This window comes from Haliaeetus leucocephalus, unplaced genomic scaffold (assembly GCF_000737465.1).
Source record: "Haliaeetus leucocephalus isolate CR32 unplaced genomic scaffold, Haliaeetus_leucocephalus-4.0 Scaffold555, whole genome shotgun sequence".
Taxonomy (NCBI): Eukaryota; Metazoa; Chordata; class Aves; order Accipitriformes; family Accipitridae; genus Haliaeetus; species Haliaeetus leucocephalus.
Window position 1 is genome coordinate 4642187 of NW_010972991.1, and position 22028 is coordinate 4664214.

Consider the following 22028-nt stretch of genomic DNA (forward strand, 5'->3'; position numbering starts at 1 on the left):
TATATATAAAGCATGACAAGCAATTGTAAAAAAAAAAAGTCATATTAAAAAGAAAGCTGTTGTCTTTATAAGTCTCTAAAAGGTGATTAAGACCTGTCATAAATTTCCAAGTTACTTTTCATGAGGCATTTAGTAAAATTTTTACTGTACCTGTTTGTTTCTCAAGGCTAATCTTCTCAATGTTAGTGGGATTAACATGTGTTTTCAAGATGTGTCTAGTTACTGAATTTGTTGTTGTTGATGTTCTTATACAGGTTAAGGAAAGTATGGCAAAGAAGAAAGTGCACTGTTAAAAATGGAATTCTTACCATATCACATGCAACGGTAAGTTATTTTTAAACCTTTTTATTAAAATAATAAATTAACATTATCCTTTCCTGGTGAATCTGTTGGTGTTAATCTGCTATTACAAAAAAGATGCCAATTCTGGTTTTGACTGTTGAAGTTCTGTGGATTACCAGAAGTTGAAGGCTGACTTGCAAAAGTATACGCTTGCTCTGTTAAAATTTTTCCTGATTGTCTGCTGCTGACCACTAGTGGGAACAGTGCTTCAGGTTAAATGGAGCAGTACAGCTGTTCTTACATAGAATCATAGAATGGTTTGGTTTGGAAGAGACCTTAAAGATCATCTAGTTCCACCCCCCCTGCCATGGGCAGGGACACCTTCCACTAGACCAGGTTGCTTAAAGCCCCATCCAGCCTGGCCTTGAACACTTCCAGAGAGGGGGCATCCACAACTTCACTGGGCAACCAGTTCCAGTGTCTCAGCACCCTCAGTGAAGAATTTCTTCCTCGCATCTAATCTAAATCTACCCTCTTTCCTTCAGTTTAAAACCATTACCCCTTCTTCTATCGCTACACTCCCTGATAAAAAGTCCCTCCTCATCTTTCACGTAGGCTCCCTTTAGGTGCTGTAAGGTTGCTGTAAGGTCTCCCCAGAGCCTTCTCTTCTCCAAGCTGAACAATCCCAACTCTCTCAGCCTATCCTCATAGGAGAGGTGTTCCAGCCCCTGATCATCTTCATGGCCCTCCTCTGGACCCACTTGAGCAGGTCCATGTCTTCCTTATGTTGGGGGCCCCAGAGCTGGATGCAATACTCCAGGTGGGGTCTCACGAGAGCCGAGTAGAGGGGGAGAATCACCTCCCTCGACCTGCTGGCCACACTTCTCTTGATGCAGACCAGGATACGGTTGGCTTTCTGGACTGCAAGCACATGTTGCTGGCTCATACTCACTTTTTTATCCATTAATACCCCCAAGTCCTTTTCCACAGGGCTGCTCTCAATCCACTCATTGCTCAGCCTGTAACTGTGCTTGGCATTGCCCCGACCCATGTGCAGGACCTTGCACTTGGCCTTGTTGAATTTCATGGGGTTCACATGGGCCCACATCTCAAACCTGTCAAGGTCCCTCTGGATGGCATCCCTTCCCTTAAGCGTGTTGACCGCACCACAGAGCTTGGTGTTGACGGTGAACCTGCTGAGGGTGCACTCAATCCCACTACCCATGTCACTGACAAATGTTAAACAACGCCGGTCCCAATACCAACCCCTGAGGAACACCACTTGTCACTGGTTTCCATTAGGACATCAAGCTGCTGACCACAAATCTGAGTGTGACCATCCAGCCAATTCTGTATCCACTGAGTGGTCCATTCATCACATCCATGTCTCTCCAATTTAGAGACAAGGATGTTGTGTGGAACAGTGCCAAATGCTTTATGCAAGTCCAGGTAGATGACATCTGTTACTCTTTCCTTATCCAGCAAAGCTGTAATCCTGTCGTAGAAGGCCACCAAATTTTTCAGGCACAATTTGCCCTTAGCAAAGCCACGTTGGCTGTCACCAATCAGCTCCTTATTTTCGATGTGCCTTAGCACAGTTTCCAGGAGGATCTGCTCCATGATATTGCAGGCCACAGAAGTGAGACTGGCCTGTAGTTCCCCGGGTCTTCCTTTTCTCCCTTCTTAAAAATGGGGGTTATGTTTCCCCTTTCCAGTCAGTGGGAACTTTGCCGGACTGCCATGACTTCTCAAATATGATGGATAGTGGCTTAGTCACTTCACCTGCCAGTTCCTCAGGACCCACAGATGCATCTCATCAGGTCCCATGGACTTGTGCATCTTCAGGTTCCTTAGATGGTCTCAGACCTCATCTTCTCCTACAGTGGGTGGTTCTTCATTCGCCCAGTCCCTGCCTTTGCCTTCTGTGACTTGGGCAGTGTGGCCAAAGCACTTGCAGGTGAAGACTGAGGCAAAAAAAGTCATCGAGTACCTCAGCCTTCTCCATGTCCCAGGTAACCAGGCCTCCTATTTCCCTCTGGAGAGGGCCTGCATTTTCCCTAGTCTTCCTTTTATCACCAACATACCTATAGAAGCTGTTCTTGCTGCCCTTGATGTTTTATTAATCTGAATAAAATGAAGCATCTATGGTGTGCTGTCTGCATCAGAGCAAGATCGTGTAGACTCCTCTCTTTGCCACTGGAGAGCTGGTCAATGTAGTCAAATGAGTCTGGGTAGGTTTGGTTAGATGTCTTGTTATAAGCTCAATTCTGGCTGTTGACTGTACTGGAAGACCAGTACCTAGCTCATACATAGATGTCTGTATTACAGATGTTTTATTCCCACATAGGTTGTTAACTATTTAAAACATTTTAATGCCTACACATTCATTTTGTAAAAAAAAAATAAAATTGTTCACCTAAATCAGAGTGGGAAAATGAGAATAAAGGCTAGTCTGGAATTAATTTTAAAACTTCCTGTGGACTGTATGAAGTAAGTGAACTCTTCTTTAGCCTTCTAAAATTTTTCTTATTTTTTTTCCCACTGCTATAGCGTATGATAGTTGATAAATACATCTAAGTATTAAATCAAAAGTTTGATAAGAAAATGGCAAATATATTGAACAGACTTTTCAATTAATACTTCAACTGGTTTTGCTCCAAAGGATTGTTATGGTATATCTGTGAAGCACATAATTTGGAAACTTGGAAGTGTTTGATGTTAGATGTTATTGATAGAGTCTGACAGATAAGTAAATGTGTTAACATTTTGAGTGCTTTCAACTAGAAGTGTGCAATTTTGAGAAGTTTTGATCATAGTGAGTTCTGGGAATTGGGCATATATCTGAAGTATCTTCCTAGGAATCCTAAATCATGTGGAAGCAACAACATTATCATGGTGGAGGCAGTCCTAAAATTGTCTTGCGGCAGTATGACACAAACTTGTTGCAAACGAGTAATTTCTGTTACTCTTGTTAAAGGAGATGGTCCCATTTCATCAGCCTTTTTTCCCTTTGCCCCAAATTCCAATGGTGGCCATGAGTATCAGGGTCTAAAGTTAACTACCTACCTTAAGTAAGTTAAAGGGAAGTTACTACATTTTGTGCTGGAGTGTTGGGTTTTTTAATGGCTAGGAAGATATCCTCACCTCCTTTGAAGACTCATTTAGTGAAATTATTTATACCTAGGTTAGTAATGGTTCAGTTATCACCTTTATTTAAAAAAAACAAAAAAACCCCAACAACGTATTGTCAAGCTCAAGACTTGGCAATTTAGAATTCTTGGAATTGCACTATTGATTGTAGATTTCCTTTTCTTGTATGTAGCTGTGTAAAAGCAGTCCATTTGCTCTTTTCTGTTGCAGTGCCAAGAATAAAGTAATTTTCTTGTTTTCAGTGATGAGAAGTTCAGATTGTGACAGTCTGTTCAAGACTAAATTTTGAAAACTGAGACTCCAATTGCATATTTACTACTTCAAGGAATCGTTGCTCCTTAAGTGTCAAAAATACTGTGTTCATGAGCTTGTTCTGACAAACATTTGACAATGTGGGAAATGCACTTCGAGATTTTTTTTGTTTGCTGGTTTTGCATTACTTTTATATTTAGTTTACAATTTCTAACATGAACAATTTCCAAAGCTCAGTTCGGAAGTATTTACTGATAACTGACATCTCATGTTCAGTTTGTATCTGCCACCTGTAGTAACTTTAATTCAGTATCTCTATGGTTTCTGTTAAACCTGTATAACCCCAAAATACTTCAAAGACACATTTAGTTATCATGTCTTAAGTAACCTAATTACAGCAGAGAATGTTAGTAACTGTATTTATTCCAACTTCTGAAACTCCAGATCTCCAGCTTTCCACTTCCCTTTTAAAGTTTTAGGTTTATATTTTTGATTCATTTAAAATGCGTGGAAAATTGGAATATGGGCATGCTATAATGAAAAATTGCATAATAGTTTTACCATTGTTTATGAAATACAATAAAAAAATTCAGTATTAGCATATTCTAAATTAAGGTTTATTCCTTTAATTGCTTCAATCCCTTTCAAATAATCAGGAAGAATTGTCTTGAAGATTTTAAATTTAATTAATAATTTAATATTTTTTAATTTAATTAATAACTTAATTTTGTTTAGATTTAGCAATCTGTCCGTTCTGACAGACCAAGACAGACGAAGTCATGCTAGTCTCAAGTGTTTTGAGGGTGTACATGTATGCATGCCCATGCTTTAAGTAAATATCATATGTGCCCACTCCCCAGAAAGAAAACCTAATCGTAAATCAAGACATTTTTAAAGTAAAATAAATCTTCTTTTTAGTCCAACAGGCAACCAGCTAAACTGAATTTATTGACCTGCCAGGTGAAGCCAAATGCTGAAGATAAGAAGTCTTTTGATTTAATATCACGTATGTAGCAACTTTAGTACCATCTTGCATTATGTGGGATTTCTAAAAATGTCATTACAAGATAGTTTGAGTAAAAATAAGGCTACAGTTCAAAATTCAGGTTTGTCTCCAGAAACATGCAGCGCCTCATGAGTGTTCAGATCCCTCTAGTTTTGAACATGAGTTGAATGGACGAATGGATAAAGAACCTTTTTTGTGTGTATGTGTGACATAAATACTGTTCGTTTATGACAACCATGAAATGCAGCATATGTGCTGTTCACCTAAGTTCAGAGAGATGTTTAACAGCTTAGTGGAACATGCGTAAGCTATATCCACTAGGAAATGGAAGAGACTTTTGGCCTCATCTTGGTTTTCCTTCATTGTCTGTTCTGCTTTTTGAGTGCTGTGTGTGGGGTTGAGGAAGGCAAGAAGAACCCAGTTTCTCTTGTTCTCTTATTCTCCTTTTACAATATGCTTCTGTTTGTCTAAAATTGGTAGTGACTTGTCTTCTCAGCATTAAAGCTCCTGTGATTTCCCTTCTTCCTATTTTGTTCTTGTATAGCAGGTATTTGTATCCAGCCTGATTTTTAAAAACACTTTTGAAGTTGATGAGTCAACTTACTCTTTTCAGTCTTTACATATATAGTATTAAACAACAAACAATTCCAACATTCTATATTTACAAGGACAGTCACAATTACAGTGAGGGATAATACCCAGTTCATATCTCATCCTTTGGTTAGTGAAAAGAAGTTTAACCCAAAGGGAGGGAAAAGTATATAATAGGAACAAAGTCATGTTGCCCTTTTCTGCTACCTAGGTTTCAGATGTGACTTCAGAAGGGCAAAATTTGATTCATGTGCTTATTTTTCTTTAATATTTCTAAACATGAGACTTTTTAAATACGTACATTTGGTGTAAATCAAAATTCAAAATTTCCATCTTTCTCTGTTTTTTTTAGAATTGTTTTTCATAGCTATGAATAAAGTATTCATGTTGCTGGTTAAGAGCAATTGCTCTTAAAGGCTTTAGTTGCCAAACAGGTTTTCATAACAAATATGTTGATATTTTAAAATTTTATCATGTGCCAAATGAAAATATGTATTTATTTATTTCAGATAACAGAACATACCACTTTCAAGCAGAAGATGAACAGGAATACGTAGCGTAAGAATGTTTACATTTTTTCAAGCTTATTTTGCCAATAGAGGCGTATAAAATCGCACATAACAGTGGAAATAGTTTTCTCAGTTAACGCAGAATTAGTGCCTACTGTCTGTTTTTCTACTGTTGTGAATCTATCAATGTAAAACTATTTTGTGTCATGCTACAGGGGTCTTTGATAACCTTGTAAAATTATAACAAAAACACAACCCAATGAACCAAAACCCCATACAGATTGTGTACCCTGCCAGCACATGGGTTTGTGTGCAGTTGCTTGGCATGATATAGTAGATCAGGTTATTAGGATTCAAATGAAATATTTTAAATTCTTAAGTCTTCTGTGTCAGCCCTCTTCTGCAGTTACTTCTTTTCCTCCTGAATCCTACTTTTCCTTTAAATTTAAAATAATAAATAGATAAAAGATCTCCATATAACACATAGAAAATATTTACAGGTAATGCATCTTTTCTACTCTAGGCCTAGAATAAACAGCAAAGAATATCTGAGATGTGTCTATTTCAGAATCCAGTAACTTGCTTCATTAATGCATGTTTCCTTTAAAACAATCTTTCTTACTGCTACATCGAAACTACTTCTTGTCCTAAGAACCATGTACCACTTTTTTCCTCCTGAATATTGCTCTTGGTGTCATCAAATGTGTGTTGTGCAGAACATTATAATCTAATGCTCATCACTTGACAATTCTGGGAATAAAGCTACTAGTGAAGAGGGCAGCAAGCCTGAGCCTTCCAGGCTGCCTCGTTCTTCAGGACTGTTGTGGTCTTTTGTTACATGTCCATATTCCAATGGAAGACTGTGTATTTTAAAGGTACAGGGAATGTTCGTAGGGTATTTCTGTTGTTTGGTAGTGTTGGGAGGCAATGGCATTGAGAGTTCAACGTTGGAAGGCATGGGTGAAATGAGAAAGCCGGAGAGTTCTTTGTCATGCAGCTATTTCCTTCCAGAATCTCCCACAGCTTTATGTTGACTCTTAGAACACAAAGCTGACTTGCTAGTCATGCTTACTGCATTCATTCTGGAACTTAATTATTCCAGTAATTTTCTCTGTCAAGATAAAAAACTCTTATTTCTGATCAGTAATGCACTTGATGACTCATAAGTTTTTGTGTATATTTCATAGATTCGTTTTTACTGTATTTGTTGGTTTAAAAGGTGAAGTGTGTTTTGTTTTGGTTTGGGTTTTTTTTGTCTTAATGCATGAGCAAGGTAGGGGGAGAATACATTAGTAACATATTTCTTCTGATTGGCAGGTCAGTAAATTTAGTTTAACTGGCTGCCTGTTGGACTCTTTTGAAACTCCAGGCTGTTTTTGCTTCCCATTAGAAGCATAGTTACCATTTGTTTGCCACTGAAGTCTGGTTTATCACTTTAGTCCAGTGGCTGAGAAAATGACTTGTACTGGAATACAGAATGATAGAGTCATGGAATATCTCAAGTTGGAAGTGACCCATAAGGGTCATAGAGTCCAACTCCCTGCTCCTCACAGGACTACCTGAAACTAAACCATATGACTGACAGTGTCATCCAGATGCTCCTTGAACTCTGACAGGCTTGGTGCCATGACCACTTCCCTGGGGAGCCTGTTCCAGTGGCCGACCGCCCTCTCGGTGAAGAACCTTTTCCTAATGTCCAACCTGAACTTCCCCTGATTCCGCTTTGTTCCATTTCCCTGTGTCCTATTGCTGGTCACCAGAGGGAGGAAGGAGATCAGCACATCCCCCTCCACTGCCCCCCTTGAGGAAGTTGCAAACTGCAATGAGGTCACCCCTCAGCCTTCTCTTCTCCAAGATGAACAAATCAAGTGACCTCAGCTGCTCCTCGTAAGTCTTGTCCTTGAGGCCTTTCACCATCTTGGTCGCCCTGCTCTGGACACGCTCTAATAGTTTGATGTCCTTCTTACACTGAGGTGCCCAACACTGCACACTGTACTCAAGGTGGGGCCGCACCAGTGCAGTGTAGAGTGGAGTGTAGTATTTTTATGTTGTTGCAAGTTTCAAAAGTTTCATTTAGCTAAAGAGACATTAGTTGCATCCAAGTGTTGGAATACATGCAGAGAAACTAATAGAAGCTAAGTGTATTTTGCCTGTATTGGCACTGTAGGCCACCAACAAAAAGGTATTGTAATGTTACTCAGACAAGTGTTCTGTTTCAGAAAGTTACTGAAGTGACCCAAGTAATGGTATATATGGAAACTTTCTTTCTTTTTTATTTAGGAAAATTTCTGCAATATCTTTAGTTAATTGAAGTTCATGAACCAGAATGACTGTTAATGTGTTGATGAAAAACTACAATATAACCAAATGTTTTGTTTTTCTTGTGCAGCCACTGAGTAGGTCCTAAACAGCTTTATTATCTAAGGTGTCATTCAAAAAGCACCCTTTGACTTCCAACCTTCTTGATTTAAGTGTTGTGCAGGAACTATGTGATGTAGCTCCTTGGTTAGAGTTGTCATCCTCTTGTTCCAATTTCCACTTGACTTGTATATGTGCCTCTCTTGACCCTTTCTTCTCCATCTTGTGTTTTGTCCACTGAGTTTTAGTGCTGCCTCTGTTCTGTCTTTTTTTCTTTGTGCACCAATTGAAAAATAAATGCATAAACAGATTTTCAAATCGCTTTCCTTTCAGACTCACATCTAAACAGAGAAAAAAGCAAGATTAATTTCTTTATACTCTAGTTTAACTGACCTTGCATACATATCCCTAGTGATCATTTTAAACTGCTTCCATAAATAGATCCTCAAACAACTTATAAAAATAATTTTAAAAAGCAGATGGTTTAAAATACAAATCGCTGAAGCCTACATTCTGTTATAGGTTTATTACTGCTTCCTCTCAAACATTTCCTTTAGTCCACTGCATTTCTTGATTTTTATCCGGCCAGCTGTCTGTTGACCTTTAATTGCTGCTTGACTGTCCTTCAAAATTCTCAGTGGATTATTAGTTTCTCTTGTAGATAATGTACAGTATGTGCTGGGGGGCGGGGGGGGTGTCTATGTGTGCATGTGTGTATATATAATTATATGTATATCATGAGAAACATAACCTCAGATCTCTAAAATTACTAGATTTATTTTTTTTAACATACACAATAATAGGTGCTTTCTACTTTTTGATAATTGTGGATAGGGCCAAACATACTCCGGACACGACCTTTTAGTTCTTTTCTACCCTCTTTTTGAAGGTCAAGAGTATATTCATTTCTGTAGGAAACACCTGGATTATAAACAAAGCTAGATTCAGAAATTTTGCTATGAAGAAACACGCATCTAACTTCAGTCTAGTGTTTAGCAACGGTCTTCAGTCATTTTTTTACTTTGGGAAGGCTGAGTTGGAAGGTCTTGATACTATCTGTTGCTTCTTCTGTACAGAAAAGTTGTTTCTGAATACTTGAAAAATATGCTATTCTTGTTCTGTTTATGCATTTACCTGGAAACATCAATGTTGCAATAGCGATTGTCAGGAAAAAAACAGAGATAAATTTTTTTATTGCAAACCAAAAACCCTATTAGACTGGTTGTTGTTCTTGGGGAGGACACATGGGGATGAGATGAGTTTTATTGGCTTAGAAATACTGAAGAAAAATAAGAGGAATCTGAGTGAGAGTCTGATCCATCTGAGATTAATGAATACTTCTGTTTCCTTCATTGGATCCAGAAGTCACCCATGATGCCAGATTTTTGTGTAGCCTCATGAGTTTCTTCAAAACTGGGAATCTCCAGCAAACAAAATGCCTTAAAAGATCATAAGAAACTGCTGAGATCCAGAAAAAGAAGTAGTAGTAGAAGATTGGACAACCTGTCTTATTGTATTAGATAGAAGACAAAACAATTCTGTAAGACTTGAGTAATTTTTAAATTATTTGAAAGAACACTAGAAAGTATTACCAGCAGCTTTTTGACTGGTGGTATTGAGAAATAAAGCAAAGACATTTTTTTTAAAAAGGGAAGGAAAAAAAAAAGACTAGTACAGATAAGAAAAAAGAGGAAGAACAGCAGTCATAAGGCCGTTTTTATAAACTATTGACTTTGAATTAATGTACTGTATTTACCGATTTGAATTGTTTATTTTTAAGTGTAGAGCCTGGCAGGAAGGCCTGGCGACCAGCTGGGCACTTCTTGTATAAACAGCACCAGTCATTAGGAATGTGTCTGTTGTTACGCTTGTGTTAAATGGGCCTTGTGCTGATGACTGGGAAGAGCTGACGCTGTGGTGCTTCTTGCTTTGACTGTCTCACAGATGACACCAATGACATGCAGCCTTGGACAGTGGGTTCCTTCTAGCTAAGGAAATGCAACCAAAATAAGTTATTGCTCTTACAGTTTAGAAACTTGTAATGTGGAAATCTGTATCAAACTAACAGCTGGCTCAGTCATGTTGTGTTTATTTTAATTGCATCTAATAATTTTTTAATTGTTATTGCATAGTTGAGTTTTATTCAAATTCTGCCTTTTTAACAAACTAATCAAATTGTAACCCTGAAAGAAATTGTCAACAAATGTCAGAATAAATGTTGTCTGTCTGAGTTAAATGATCATTCTGTGTGTTTAACCAAACATTACTATAATATTAGAAGCAAGATACTGCCGCTTATTTTTTTAATAACATTGGACTTCATCAGAAAAATTGCAGAAGAATGCCATCTAGTGTGGGTTCTTGTATTTTATCATATAACTGGAGAGAGAGAGATTAATGTAAATATTGTTTTCAGCATGTGAACTATGGAGCAAATTTGTATTCAAATTTTCAATTTCTTTTATTTTTAAGGTTGATTTTTTCAATATTTTTTATGCATTTTCTTATAAGTACAAGTTCCCAGATTATTCTCTGCCCATAAAAATTTAAGAAACATATGTGTATGAAGTATATAATACACAGTGCTCATATACCTGTTCAGGCTCTGAATCTGTATTGCAAGATTATATACATAAATTTCCCTCTGAAATCCTTTAAAGTTTGTCTCTGCATTATTATTTCAGTGCGAAATCATGAATTTCAATATGTAGTTCGTTTAGTTTGTTTAGATGACCATAGCCATTTTAGCACATTTTATAAGATCGATGATTTCGGATAATTGGGATATTGTAAACAGGAGATGGATTAAGAACACTGCCAATTTACACGTTTTTTACGTGGAAATATTTTAGGTTTTAGTTGCAGTAGATCTAAAACCATCTAAAATCACTATACCTGGGAGGATTTTTTTTTTAACTTGCTCTTTTTCTAAATTAGGCAACACTGCATCTGCAATGTGCTGGTCCTTAGCGTAACTGCTTTCCCCTCTTTACTTCCACCTGCAGGGTAGCAGTGACTGAGAGGGGTTTTTTTGTTTGTTTTTAATTAAAACATTACTGTGTAAACAAAAACTTGCAGAGTGGTTGGGGAGGCAGGGGAAACTGGTGCCTGAAGTATCATTAAAGAGTCTTGATTTGTTCCAGTCAGCAGTTGCTCTTAAAAATTTTATGTTGGCTATCAATATCGTTACTCTCCTGCCATCTTCTCTTCTTTACCCCATTTGTTGCCATGGCAATTTTCATTAATTTGGACATTACAGTCTGAGTCTGATTAGTGCACTGAGACCTGCATTTTGAAAGGCAACTAGACATCAACACATTCAAAAATGTGCCTGCTTTCTCCTCTATGGAGAGAGAGATGCACATTGGAGAAAGTAGTGATTATATTTTTCTCCTTTAATAATGGGAGAGACTTAAGGAAGATCTTGGGCACCAACTTTTAAAGCAGTTAAATTCACAGGAGCTTAATTGCACCCTTTCTCTTCCACAGCTTCTGCTTATTTGAGGAACCTGAGAACTGTACTGCTTTGGCTTTAAAATTGTTTACCAAAGGGACTTTAGAATTAAGACTTTTTCTCTTTGTCTTTTCTCATTCTTACTTACCTTTTCTCAAACCTTTCCTTCCTGTCTCTGACTTTTTCCCCCACTCAGTCTCTCCCACAATACAGTCCTTCCTTATATTCCCACTAATATTTTGTTCCTGACAATCTTTCTACAGTTTATAGATTAACTTGTATTTGCAAATGCAGATCTTCATTAAGGTCTTTATCTTGTGCTAGATGGATATCAGTATTGACTAACAGCAAAGAAGAAGCATTAAATATGGCATTCCGTGGAGAGCAGAGCACAGGGGAAAACAGTTTAGAGGATCTGACAAAAGCCATTATTGATGACATACAGAGATTACCCGGAAATGAAGTCTGTTGTGATTGTGGCTCACCAGGTATCTCAACTTGTTCATGTCATCAACTTCGTGTTGGGAGCAAAGTAATTTCTTTAAAGAAGTGTTTGTAGAGTGCAAACTAATTTTCTAAATGGTGTGTTGATCAGTCTTCAACCTGTTTTTAAAAGAACAAATATGACATACATTAGTTCCATTTAATTCACTAAAATATTTTTGTGTGTTGTCTGTGCTTACTTCCAGCAGTTCAAGCCCCTCTGGAGTTTGAACTGTTCTTGTTGCACTGTCTCTAGATGCTTGTTGCACTTGAATGGAAGTTGCTTGGCATCACTGATCCTGTGCATGCTACTAAGTAGAAGTGAGTAATGCTTAGACAATGATTGTGGAAAAACTGACCTGGCCAGGATCTTACTCTGAGGTTTTATCTTGGCATGAGACTACTGGAATTGCAGTATCAAAAATATTCAGAGGTGGAGTAAGTAGTCTTGTGCAAAGAATGAGACCCAGAGTTGGAATCTTATCAGATTCTGTCTTCAGAAGTACAGAGCTACAGGTCAGTTGTATGTTGCTTAGAGCTTGAGAATTCAACTTGTCATAGAGCTACTGAATCAATGTGGTAGTTGGCAGCTGTTACAGCTTTCACATCTAAAGAGACACTTCAAGAAGGTGATGTTCATTTGGAACTGAGTAGATAGTATGTATCTTGAAGATGCTTACTGTGTAGAACTGATCCAAATAAGAAATACCTAGATAAAAATACAAAGTGGAATATAATTATGTCAAATCCTGAAATCGGTTCATTCAGTTATTTCATCATGTGAAGTTACAGAAACTTTGGATTACAGTTTTCATTCATCTTTTAATTTATGGTGAAGTTTTAAGCTTCACTCCTGCACCCCAGCTTGCTGCTGTAAAACTCTTGACTTAATGCCTTATCAGTTACTATTTAAGATCAAGGAAGAGATTAATTTGAAGACATATATGTATAAAAAATGTCAGGAGCTTTTTCTTTTCCTTAAAAACTGGTCTTGCTTCTTATGTAGCATTCATAGTATAAGATCTATTCCAATATTACATGCAGATCTCCTCCATGACAGCAGGTTTTTGTGTTGTTTGTTTTTTTTAATTTGCTGGAGTAGCCAGCATTCCTTAAATTTTCTACAATTCTACATATTGGAAAATGCTATGGTCAATCTTTAATGAAGAAAGACTATTTAAAGTTTAAGAAGTAAAGATTAAAACTTGAGAGGTTACCAACAGTGGAATTTAGAAGATCTGTTCCTTTTAAAAACAGGAAACAAAAGTCTTACCTTCTTTATACAAGAAACAAATCCCAAATGTATTCAAATATGGTCATTCAGTATGGATTTATAAGACTAAATTCAGTGCCTTTGGGACTGCCCCTAAATCTGAAAATCTCAATTCCCTTCGTTGCAATTTGTGGTTAAATTTGCACTGCAGTTTGGAGAACAGTATGGAATATTCTTAGATTTATTTCCATTTGTTAAAATATTAAATGAGGATTCCTTTCAGAATACATTGGGATTTCTTACCACCATTGAAAACTTTTTCTTGGACTTTGATTAAATATTTTGTTTTTCAATTCTACAGATCCGACATGGTTGTCAACTAATTTGGGCATTTTAACCTGCATTGAGTGTTCTGGAATACATAGAGAAATGGGTGTCCATATTTCTCGAATCCAGTCTTTGGAATTAGACAAATTAGGAACGTCTGAACTCTTGGTAAGTTTCTTTAATTTGGATTTTTTTTTTATTTTGGTTTTTTTTTTTTTTTTTAGTCAAATGTTGACCTGTTTATAGGAAACATTCAGATGTATAATTTACAGTTAATTTTTTTCAAGGTATGGGTTTTGCAGAATGTCATCTTCATATTTTTGTATGTATCTTACAGGAGTGTTTTTGCTATTATGTATTCTTGATGCTTTTGACTACTTGTCACTTCTCACGTTCATTTCCTGAGGTTTTGCGGAATGAATATTGACATAAGTTGTGATTAGTGCCATCAAAATATTGTCTGTTATTAGCTAATCTTGTCCCTAAATCAGGACAGTCTAAAATCTCATGTAATTAAAAAAAGTGAAAGCTAATTTAACTTGACAAGTGAGAATGACCATTGCTAATTTTGTCAGAAAAATGTTGGATGAATCTTTTAATTTGATGGAAGAAACCCTGCAACAGTAAAGTTATGAAAGGAATTTGATGTGACAAAAAAAAAAAGGAAAAAAATACAAACAAAAAACCCCAGTAACAGCAGGTTTATCTCCCCAGCTGTGTTTGGCCTGTGAGAACACACTTGTTAAAGAAGTTTTGTATGGGAGAATTGAGAGAAGTTGGAAGGCAATTCTGGATTTGTGTATAAGTTTAACATGAGCACTAGTGCTCTTTTTGAAATCTTGTTTGCAAAGTTACTATTAATTTAAATCAAATTTTATTAAGCATGACTTCCCAGTAGGTCTGAGCTTCTTTCCAAAAGTAACTTCCTGATCAGTGTACTAGCACTGTTTCAGTGTTCATGCTGCTAGCTCCTCATTCTGTTTCTATACTGGTGGCAGATTGTCTTGAAATACAAATAATTAGCTGTGACTGTGAAGTCTGTTGTATTAGTTCTGGGATGATAGGACTCATACTTGAAAAAGATCTTTAATTGCTTTATGTTTAAATGTAATCATCATGCTTTAATTTTGCAATCCTGTGTGTTCCATGTTTTATTAATAGTGTGGAAAATACACATTAGTAGTCCAATTTTTAGGTTGCTGTTAGATCCCCCAGAAAACCCACCCTCATATATATATATTTTTTTATTTTTCTTCTTATTGCAGCTGGCCAAGAATGTAGGAAATACTAGTTTTAATGATATTATGGAAGGGAATTTACCTAGTCCTTCACCTAAACCCAGTCCATCAAGTGATATGTAAGTTTTGAATCTCTAAATTCTTTAACGATAAGTTTACTGTGGAATATATGTGATGTAAAATGTCTTAAACAGTAACCAAGCCACAGGAGGGCTAGGATGGCAGAAGACTGGGGATTTTTACTCCAACTGTGGAGTTTCTTGTCATGTAGTCACTTTCTAGCCATCTCAGCTTTTAAGTTAGGTTTTCAAGATTCATTACTTTGAATCTTGAATGTTTCTGAGTTTTGTAGTATGGCTTTAAGTGATAAACAAAGTTGGACTAAATGATGCTAGCTTCAGGTACTGTCCTGAGATGGTAACAAGGTTTTTCTTCCTTTCCCTGGTGTAGGAGTCACACAGAGAGCATAACACATGTGGTTTTGCTACAGAAGACCTTTTAACCTATTATGCTGTTTTCTAGCTGACTTAGTATTTTTTCTTTTATTCTGTTTTCAGCATGTTTTTTATGCTTATCTTGTTTTAAACATGTAGATATGTTTCCATGAGAAATCACACTTCAGGCTTTGTTTTTTCTTTGGTCTTAGTCCCCAGTGTCAGAGTAATTTTCGTATGTAACGAAGGCAGGGTAAAATTGAATATGTACCTTATTTTGGGCTTGTTTGCAAGAAAGATGTGCATTATAATAGTAACACACTCTTTATCTGATAGTTTTCTTCTCAGGTCCTGAGTTTAGAAAGGTGATTTTAAATTTAAGCAATTGACACATTTTTCTAAAAATTTCTAAACCAAGCTCTCTTTCATACCCCACAGGACTGCACGTAAAGAATTTATCACTGCTAAATATGTAGATCATAAGTTCTCTAAGAAGACTTGTGCATCTGCAGCAGCTAAACTGAATGAATTACTTGAGGCTGTCAAATCCAGGGATTTACTTGCACTAATTCAAGTCTATGCAGAGGGGGTAGAGCTAATGGAGCCACTGTTAGAGCCTGGACAGGTAAGCTTATCAGGTAAACAAAGCAGAGTATTTTAAATAATGTGTATTTGTAAAATGTCCAGGACCTGGGACTGCTACCTTAGATGCTAAAACAAGAGAAATAACAGATGAAAATGGTGGTTTTTTTCTTCCTTTCCTTAATGTGGCATCCTTGTGGGGAGGGAAAAGACGACTGTATCTGTTGTCATCAGTTGGTCTAAAGGAGTGTGAAATGCAATAGTAATATCATACACTGTTCTAGGTGCAACTATAGTATGTTGAAAAGCACCTGTTCTGCAGTAAGTTTCTTTTAGGAATAGGCCCAAAGAGAGAAGGCTAGACTTTATAACCCAGGGTCACTTGATACCACAGACAGTATCATATCTGCTTTTAAAGTAGTTGCTGAAGGAACACATTGACTGTATACAAGTCTTTGTTTACTCTGTATGAGGAAAGAGTAAATCTGATGCCTTCACAGCTTCTGATGAAACTTTTACAGACATAAAATTTCTTTCAACCAGGAAGAGAGTTTGGTTTGTTTTTTTTTTTTAATAAAGTTCTGAATATTTGATCTTTGTTCTGAAGTCAGTAACAGTTTTTCAAAAAAAATAGTCCAGGTTGACCTCAAGTATCCAGGTAGAAATGTTGCTCAAGAGCAACGTAACCTGTTTTTATAGGTAATTGATGCTGTGTAACCACTTGGTTGGCAATGTTTTTTCCTGTTACTTTTGAACCCAACTTGGAGAGATCTCAGAGAATGTTTTCAACAAGTTCTGTGAAAATAGCAAACTTGGCAAAGGACAGAGTGCCTGTCTGTATCGAGTGGAGGGAATAAGTTCAATATAGTCTTGGCACTTGAGATATCACAGAGTGTTTATCATGGAAACACATTACAAATTCTCTAACTACAAGGTATACTTTCTATATTTGTCGTCCAGAGCAGTTACCACAATTAGCTCCTTAGCGTTTCTCAGCTATTAAAGTCAGTGATACCTAGAAGGGTATGAACACCAATTGAAATGTAGTCTGCAGACAGGACATTTATAGCAGTATTCGCCGCTGTAAATTTTCTCTAATGTTTATTAAAGTCATGGGTTTTTAATAAGTTGTGACTTTAATTCTAAATATATGTACTATACTATACTTTTTTAAATGCCCTTTATGATCAATAGGAGTTAATGAAATCTGCATTTAAATTAATCTCTTATGCAACTTTTAAACATATATGTATGTTATATATAGAGAAAATAAAGTATGATTCAGTTCAAGTTCAACAAGGAGAAGGAAGCCCTGTATCTGGGGAGAAGCAACCCCATGCACCAATATGTGCTGGGAACCACCCAGCTGGAGATCAGCTTGGCAGAAAAAGACCTGGGTTTCCTGGTGGATGCCAGGTTGAACATGAGCCAGAAGTGTGCCCTTGTGGCAAAGGCGGCCAATGGTATCCCAGGCTGCACTAGCCAAAGTATTGCCAGCAGGTTGAGGGAAGTGATCCTTCCCCTCTACTCAGCACTGGTGAGGCCAGAGCTGGAGTACTGTGTCTAGTTCTGGGCTCCCCAGTACAAGAGAGACTTGGACATACTGGAGAGGGTGCAATGAAGGGCCACAAAGAGTTTGGAGCACCTGATGTATGAGGAAAGGCTGAGAGATCTTGGACTGTTCAGCCTGAAGAAGAGAAGGCTCAGGAGGATCTCATCAATGTATATAAATACCCGAAGGGCGGGTGCAAAGAAGACGGAACCAGGCTCTTTTCACTGGTGCCCAGTGACAGGACCAGAGGCAATAGGCGCAGACTGAAACACAGGAGGTTCCCTCTGAACATCAGGAAACACTTTTTTACTGTGAGGGTGACCAACCACTGGCACAGGTTGCTCAAGGAGGTTGCGGAGTCTCTATCCCTGGAGATATTTGAAAACATTTGGACATGGTCCTGGGCAGCTTGCTCTAGGTGGCTCTGCTTGAGCAGGGGTGTTGGACTAGATGAATTCCCCATGTTCCTTCCAACCTCAACCATTCTGTGATTCTGTAAGAGATTTGATGTTTGTAGGACTATGATTTTTGTGATTTTTATTTTTTTTTTTTGTTCCCCCCCCCGGTTTTGTAGGAAATAGTGTTGTGGCTATGCTTGATGCTCACCAAGGCGTCATAAAGCAACAAGTACTGTAAACTCACTCAGTATTCTTTTACAGGATCCCTTTTAATTACTAGTAACTAAAATGGTTAAAGGCTCCTTGGGATTGTTCCATCCAGCTGGGAAAAAGGACTGGTTTTGAGAAGGCTATGATCTCAGAAAGTGTGATATCGCTTCCTTTGAAGCACATGGTGTCTTTTAGAGATCAGAAAGGCAATAACTGTTTTCATCATAATTTCCTAATATTTTTCTGTTGAAAGAGTTGTAAAAGAGTGAGTGACATATATCTCCATAGGTATGATATTATAAGCTTTGCAGAAGTAAGACATAAAAATCTAACTTCTATTTACATGTGTTTAGGAGCCGGGTGAAACAGCACTTCATTTAGCAGTCCGGACTGCTGACCAAACCTCTCTCCATCTGGTTGACTTCCTTGTACAAAACTGGTATGGATTGCTCATTTTTCATCAAATTGTGCATTAAAAATGCAGATGTTCAAAGCTGTCCTTGCAGTGGTTTGGACAGTGTTTGCTCATCACTTATAATCGTTCTCCTTAGGTATGTTTCAAAAGAGCATAATTTAATACCTTTGAGTTGACCTTTGTGTTCCTAATTGAGTAGAGAGAGGGAAAGAAATGTAGATTAAAAACATGGAAAGCAGTTACATAAAAATAGGATGAAAGGAAAAACTATGCAGAGCAAAAGAGAGCGTTGATTTAGAACACATGAAACAATGCAGATGAATGGTTCAGGTAAAGGAGGGATGACAACTAAGCATTCCAAATACAGGACACATGCAAAGAAATTGTAAGAGTAGAAAAAAAGGAGCTTTCTCAGAAAATTATGAATAGAAGTTGGACTGACTTTGAAAAAGTTGTTCTAATAGTTAATAAGCTGTATCAAAGCTATTGACAGCATAGTCTTCTTAACTAGTAATTTTCAATATATAGGTTGTCTGAGCTATTCCTTGTTGTCAAGAGATGTGTTCATAGAAGTGAAAAAACCTTAATGAAAACAAACAAAAAAAATTGCATGGTGTAGTGGTACAACATTATTTTTTATACGTTTCACAATATAGGTAATGACTAAATGAGATCAATTCCAGTCCAATTCTATAGTATGCTATTAAGTGAAAGAAGCAGCAGTCGCTTCCTGTGTCAGATGGTGGTTTTTACAGAACGATGAGAGAGGAGGGTTGGGGAAGCACAGAAGATTCATCATAACTTGTTTGAGCTGGCGGGGGGAAGGCTTGAGGATTTTTTTAGTTTTTGTTTTTCCATCAGCATAGCAAATCATACCTGCTATTGAAATGCAGTCGGTGAATACTTATTTCTTTTCCTTCCCCTCTCTTGTAGTTTATGTAGCATTGTATGTAGGGAGTGTGAGAGAGAAAGTTTGGTCTTCTGGTAACAGGACAGACTTGGAATCCATGTTCCATTCCTGACAACATCTCTTGGGCTACGTGGACTAGCTGTGTAACCTTCACTTAAACTTTATTCTACCACTACTCCTTCATGTTAAATGGAGTGCTGACTATTGTAGGGAGTGTTATTAAAGTAAAAAATAAAATAAAAACTGAGATACTTATATTTGTAAGCTGTTTGAGATCATAATTTGGAAAATGTTTTAGAAGCCCAAATTATTATTCTGAGTATTATTAAAGGATTTGTTATTTTGCATGATTATTTAAAATTATTTTGTTTAGTTATGAAGCTTCATAGTTTCTTCAGATGGCTATCATCTTTTACATGTTTCTGTCAGCTGTCTGTATTTTTGTCTCAATCTCAACTTTAAGAGCATCTTCACAGCCATATGGGCTCTGCACCTACTGTTCAGTATGGGTAATACTGAGTGGAGGAAAAGCTGTCATCTTCCGAGCTTTTCTTTTCATTTTTATAAATGTATTATATTGATCCCAGTATGTCAGTAACTTTTTTGAGAAACCTTGTTTTAAAAATTGAAATCTGAAGGAAGTACAGTTTTAAAAAGCCCTTTGAACTCCTTTGCACAGTTTGTCTTTCCCTAACTCAGTGTCTATCCTTGTATTCCTTCTTATGACTCTCTTATGCATCCTCACAGCCACCTTCTTTATAGTTCCTTGAATGCATGGGACTTATTAACCTAACTGTATCAAAATGATTTTTTCAGATACTCTTTACTGGGCTAATTTAGCATGTTTGAAAAAGAAAATTCCAGTAAAGTGGCAGGTGGAAAACAACTGGCATGACCTTACAAAGGATTAGGTTTGAATCTCTGAGTTTCACAATTTGAGTTTCACTTTTTTGTTGTTTTGGTTTTTTTTTTTTCCTTGAATGAACATTTGTAGATGCTCTGTCCTTTTCAGCCACAGCTCAGGAATTTCCAGTATGCTAGGAACTATTCTTAATAGTCTTTGAAAGTAATTTTTAATTTAAAAATATTTCTTTCTCCTCCTACTTCATATTTGTTCGGTAAAGTATTTATGCATTTATTATTTATAGGGATGCTAGATCTGAAATGAAGAGCACAGCATAGAATACTTTTCTTGATTGTTTTTTCTTTTGTGTTTAGTGGAAACCTGGATAAGCAAACAGCATTAGGTAATACGGTTCTACACTACTGCAGTATGTATAATAAGCCTGAGTGTTTGAAATTGCTTTTGAGGGGGAAGCCAACTATTGATGTAGGTAAGTTCATTATTTAAATTAGGAAATAAAGATTTCCTAAAATTTCTTTCCATTATTTTAACCACTTTTATTTATGTCCCACTGTGTTAAGTGAACTTTTAAAAGGAAAAATAAAATTGTATTAGAAAGATGAAGACTTTACCACCAGCAAGCCTAAAGGAAGCAGTCAGTTAAGAAATGGGACTTAAATTCTTAGAAGATAATAGGGACAAAAATTTTCTAATACAAAATACTAATGAAAACCCCTAGTTTTTCTGCAGTTTTATTTCTGACACATTGTAAGTGTCCTGGAATTTAGGTTTGTTGTTTATATTGTAAAATTCATCTAGTACTTGTGTGTTAGAATGCTTCAAATGGCTGCTCACATTAATTCCACTCTGGATGTATGTGGGCTTTGTGTACACTACAGTTAATTCTTCTTTTAATGTTAATGTCGGTTGGCACTGTGACTTCACCCAGCATGCCCTAGCCACCACTGTAGCTCATTAGGGAAGGGATTAGCTTTCTCAGCTGCCTTTCTTCTTCTGTTTACCATCTACATGTATAAGATAGGTAAAACATTTGCTGTACCTAAATCAGTCCGTTTTCATCATGGCTTGGCAAAAGTTTAATTAAAAACAATCTGTGTAAACTGTTTGCTCACACTTAGGGTAATATCTCGTTTACTAGATGCTCTCCTTTCCCCGCCATATTTTGAGTGTTAGGAAGGCTTGTTAGGCTCAGGAGCTAAAGTGTCATCAGCATGTCTATAAAACATTTGCATTCTCTCAGTTCTTGGTATAGGAGGGAAGCTTTCTGAACAGTTGGTGCAAACTGAAGAGTATGAACTTTTATTTCACCCTTTCTCCTCATTGCCATCATTTTCCTCCACTGCTCAGTAAAAAACTGTTGCATAAATTTAAGTTCATAACTCAGTGGCAGAAGTCATTGGTTTCCTTGGCCTTTTTAATACATCCTTAGAATATGTTCTAATATTATCATAAGTCAAAGAATTTGCTGTGAGCTTTTTTTAGCAGGTATGTCCCTAATTAAGAAAATGGGAAAGCTATCTGAACAAGCTTAAGCCTGTTTATTGGCCCTTCCATTGAACTCTCTCCTAGGTAGATGCCGGAAGAGTGTTCTTACCTTTTTGGTTGTTTGTTTTGGTTGTTTGTTTGTGGGTTTGGTTTTTTTTGGGGGGGGGGGGGGGTTGGGTTTGTTTGTTTTTTTAATGCTCTCACATAGGAACTGTATTATCTTCTTTAGTCCTTGAAATATCAGATTTATACTTAAAGGTTGAAAGTTTGGAATTTATTTAGTCTCTTAGGCTGTTTGTGTGTTAACTTAAGAA

General features: G+C 36.9%; 1 protein-coding gene across 2 annotated transcripts in view; it reads left to right on the forward strand.

Annotated features, from left to right (window-relative positions):
* ASAP1 (ArfGAP with SH3 domain, ankyrin repeat and PH domain 1) overlaps positions 1-22028 on the forward strand; it is a 130866-nt gene that overhangs the window by 77610 nt on the left and 31228 nt on the right. For both annotated transcript variants that reach the window (XM_010576917.1, XM_010576918.1), the window contains exons 11-19: positions 255-324; positions 4603-4690; positions 5791-5839; positions 11927-12090; positions 13660-13793; positions 14891-14982; positions 15736-15922; positions 18393-18478; positions 20583-20698. In XM_010576917.1, coding sequence (XP_010575219.1) covers positions 255-324; positions 4603-4690; positions 5791-5839; positions 11927-12090; positions 13660-13793; positions 14891-14982; positions 15736-15922; positions 18393-18478; positions 20583-20698 — 986 coding nt within the window. The remainder of the gene's footprint in view (positions 1-254; positions 325-4602; positions 4691-5790; positions 5840-11926; positions 12091-13659; positions 13794-14890; positions 14983-15735; positions 15923-18392; positions 18479-20582; positions 20699-22028) is intronic.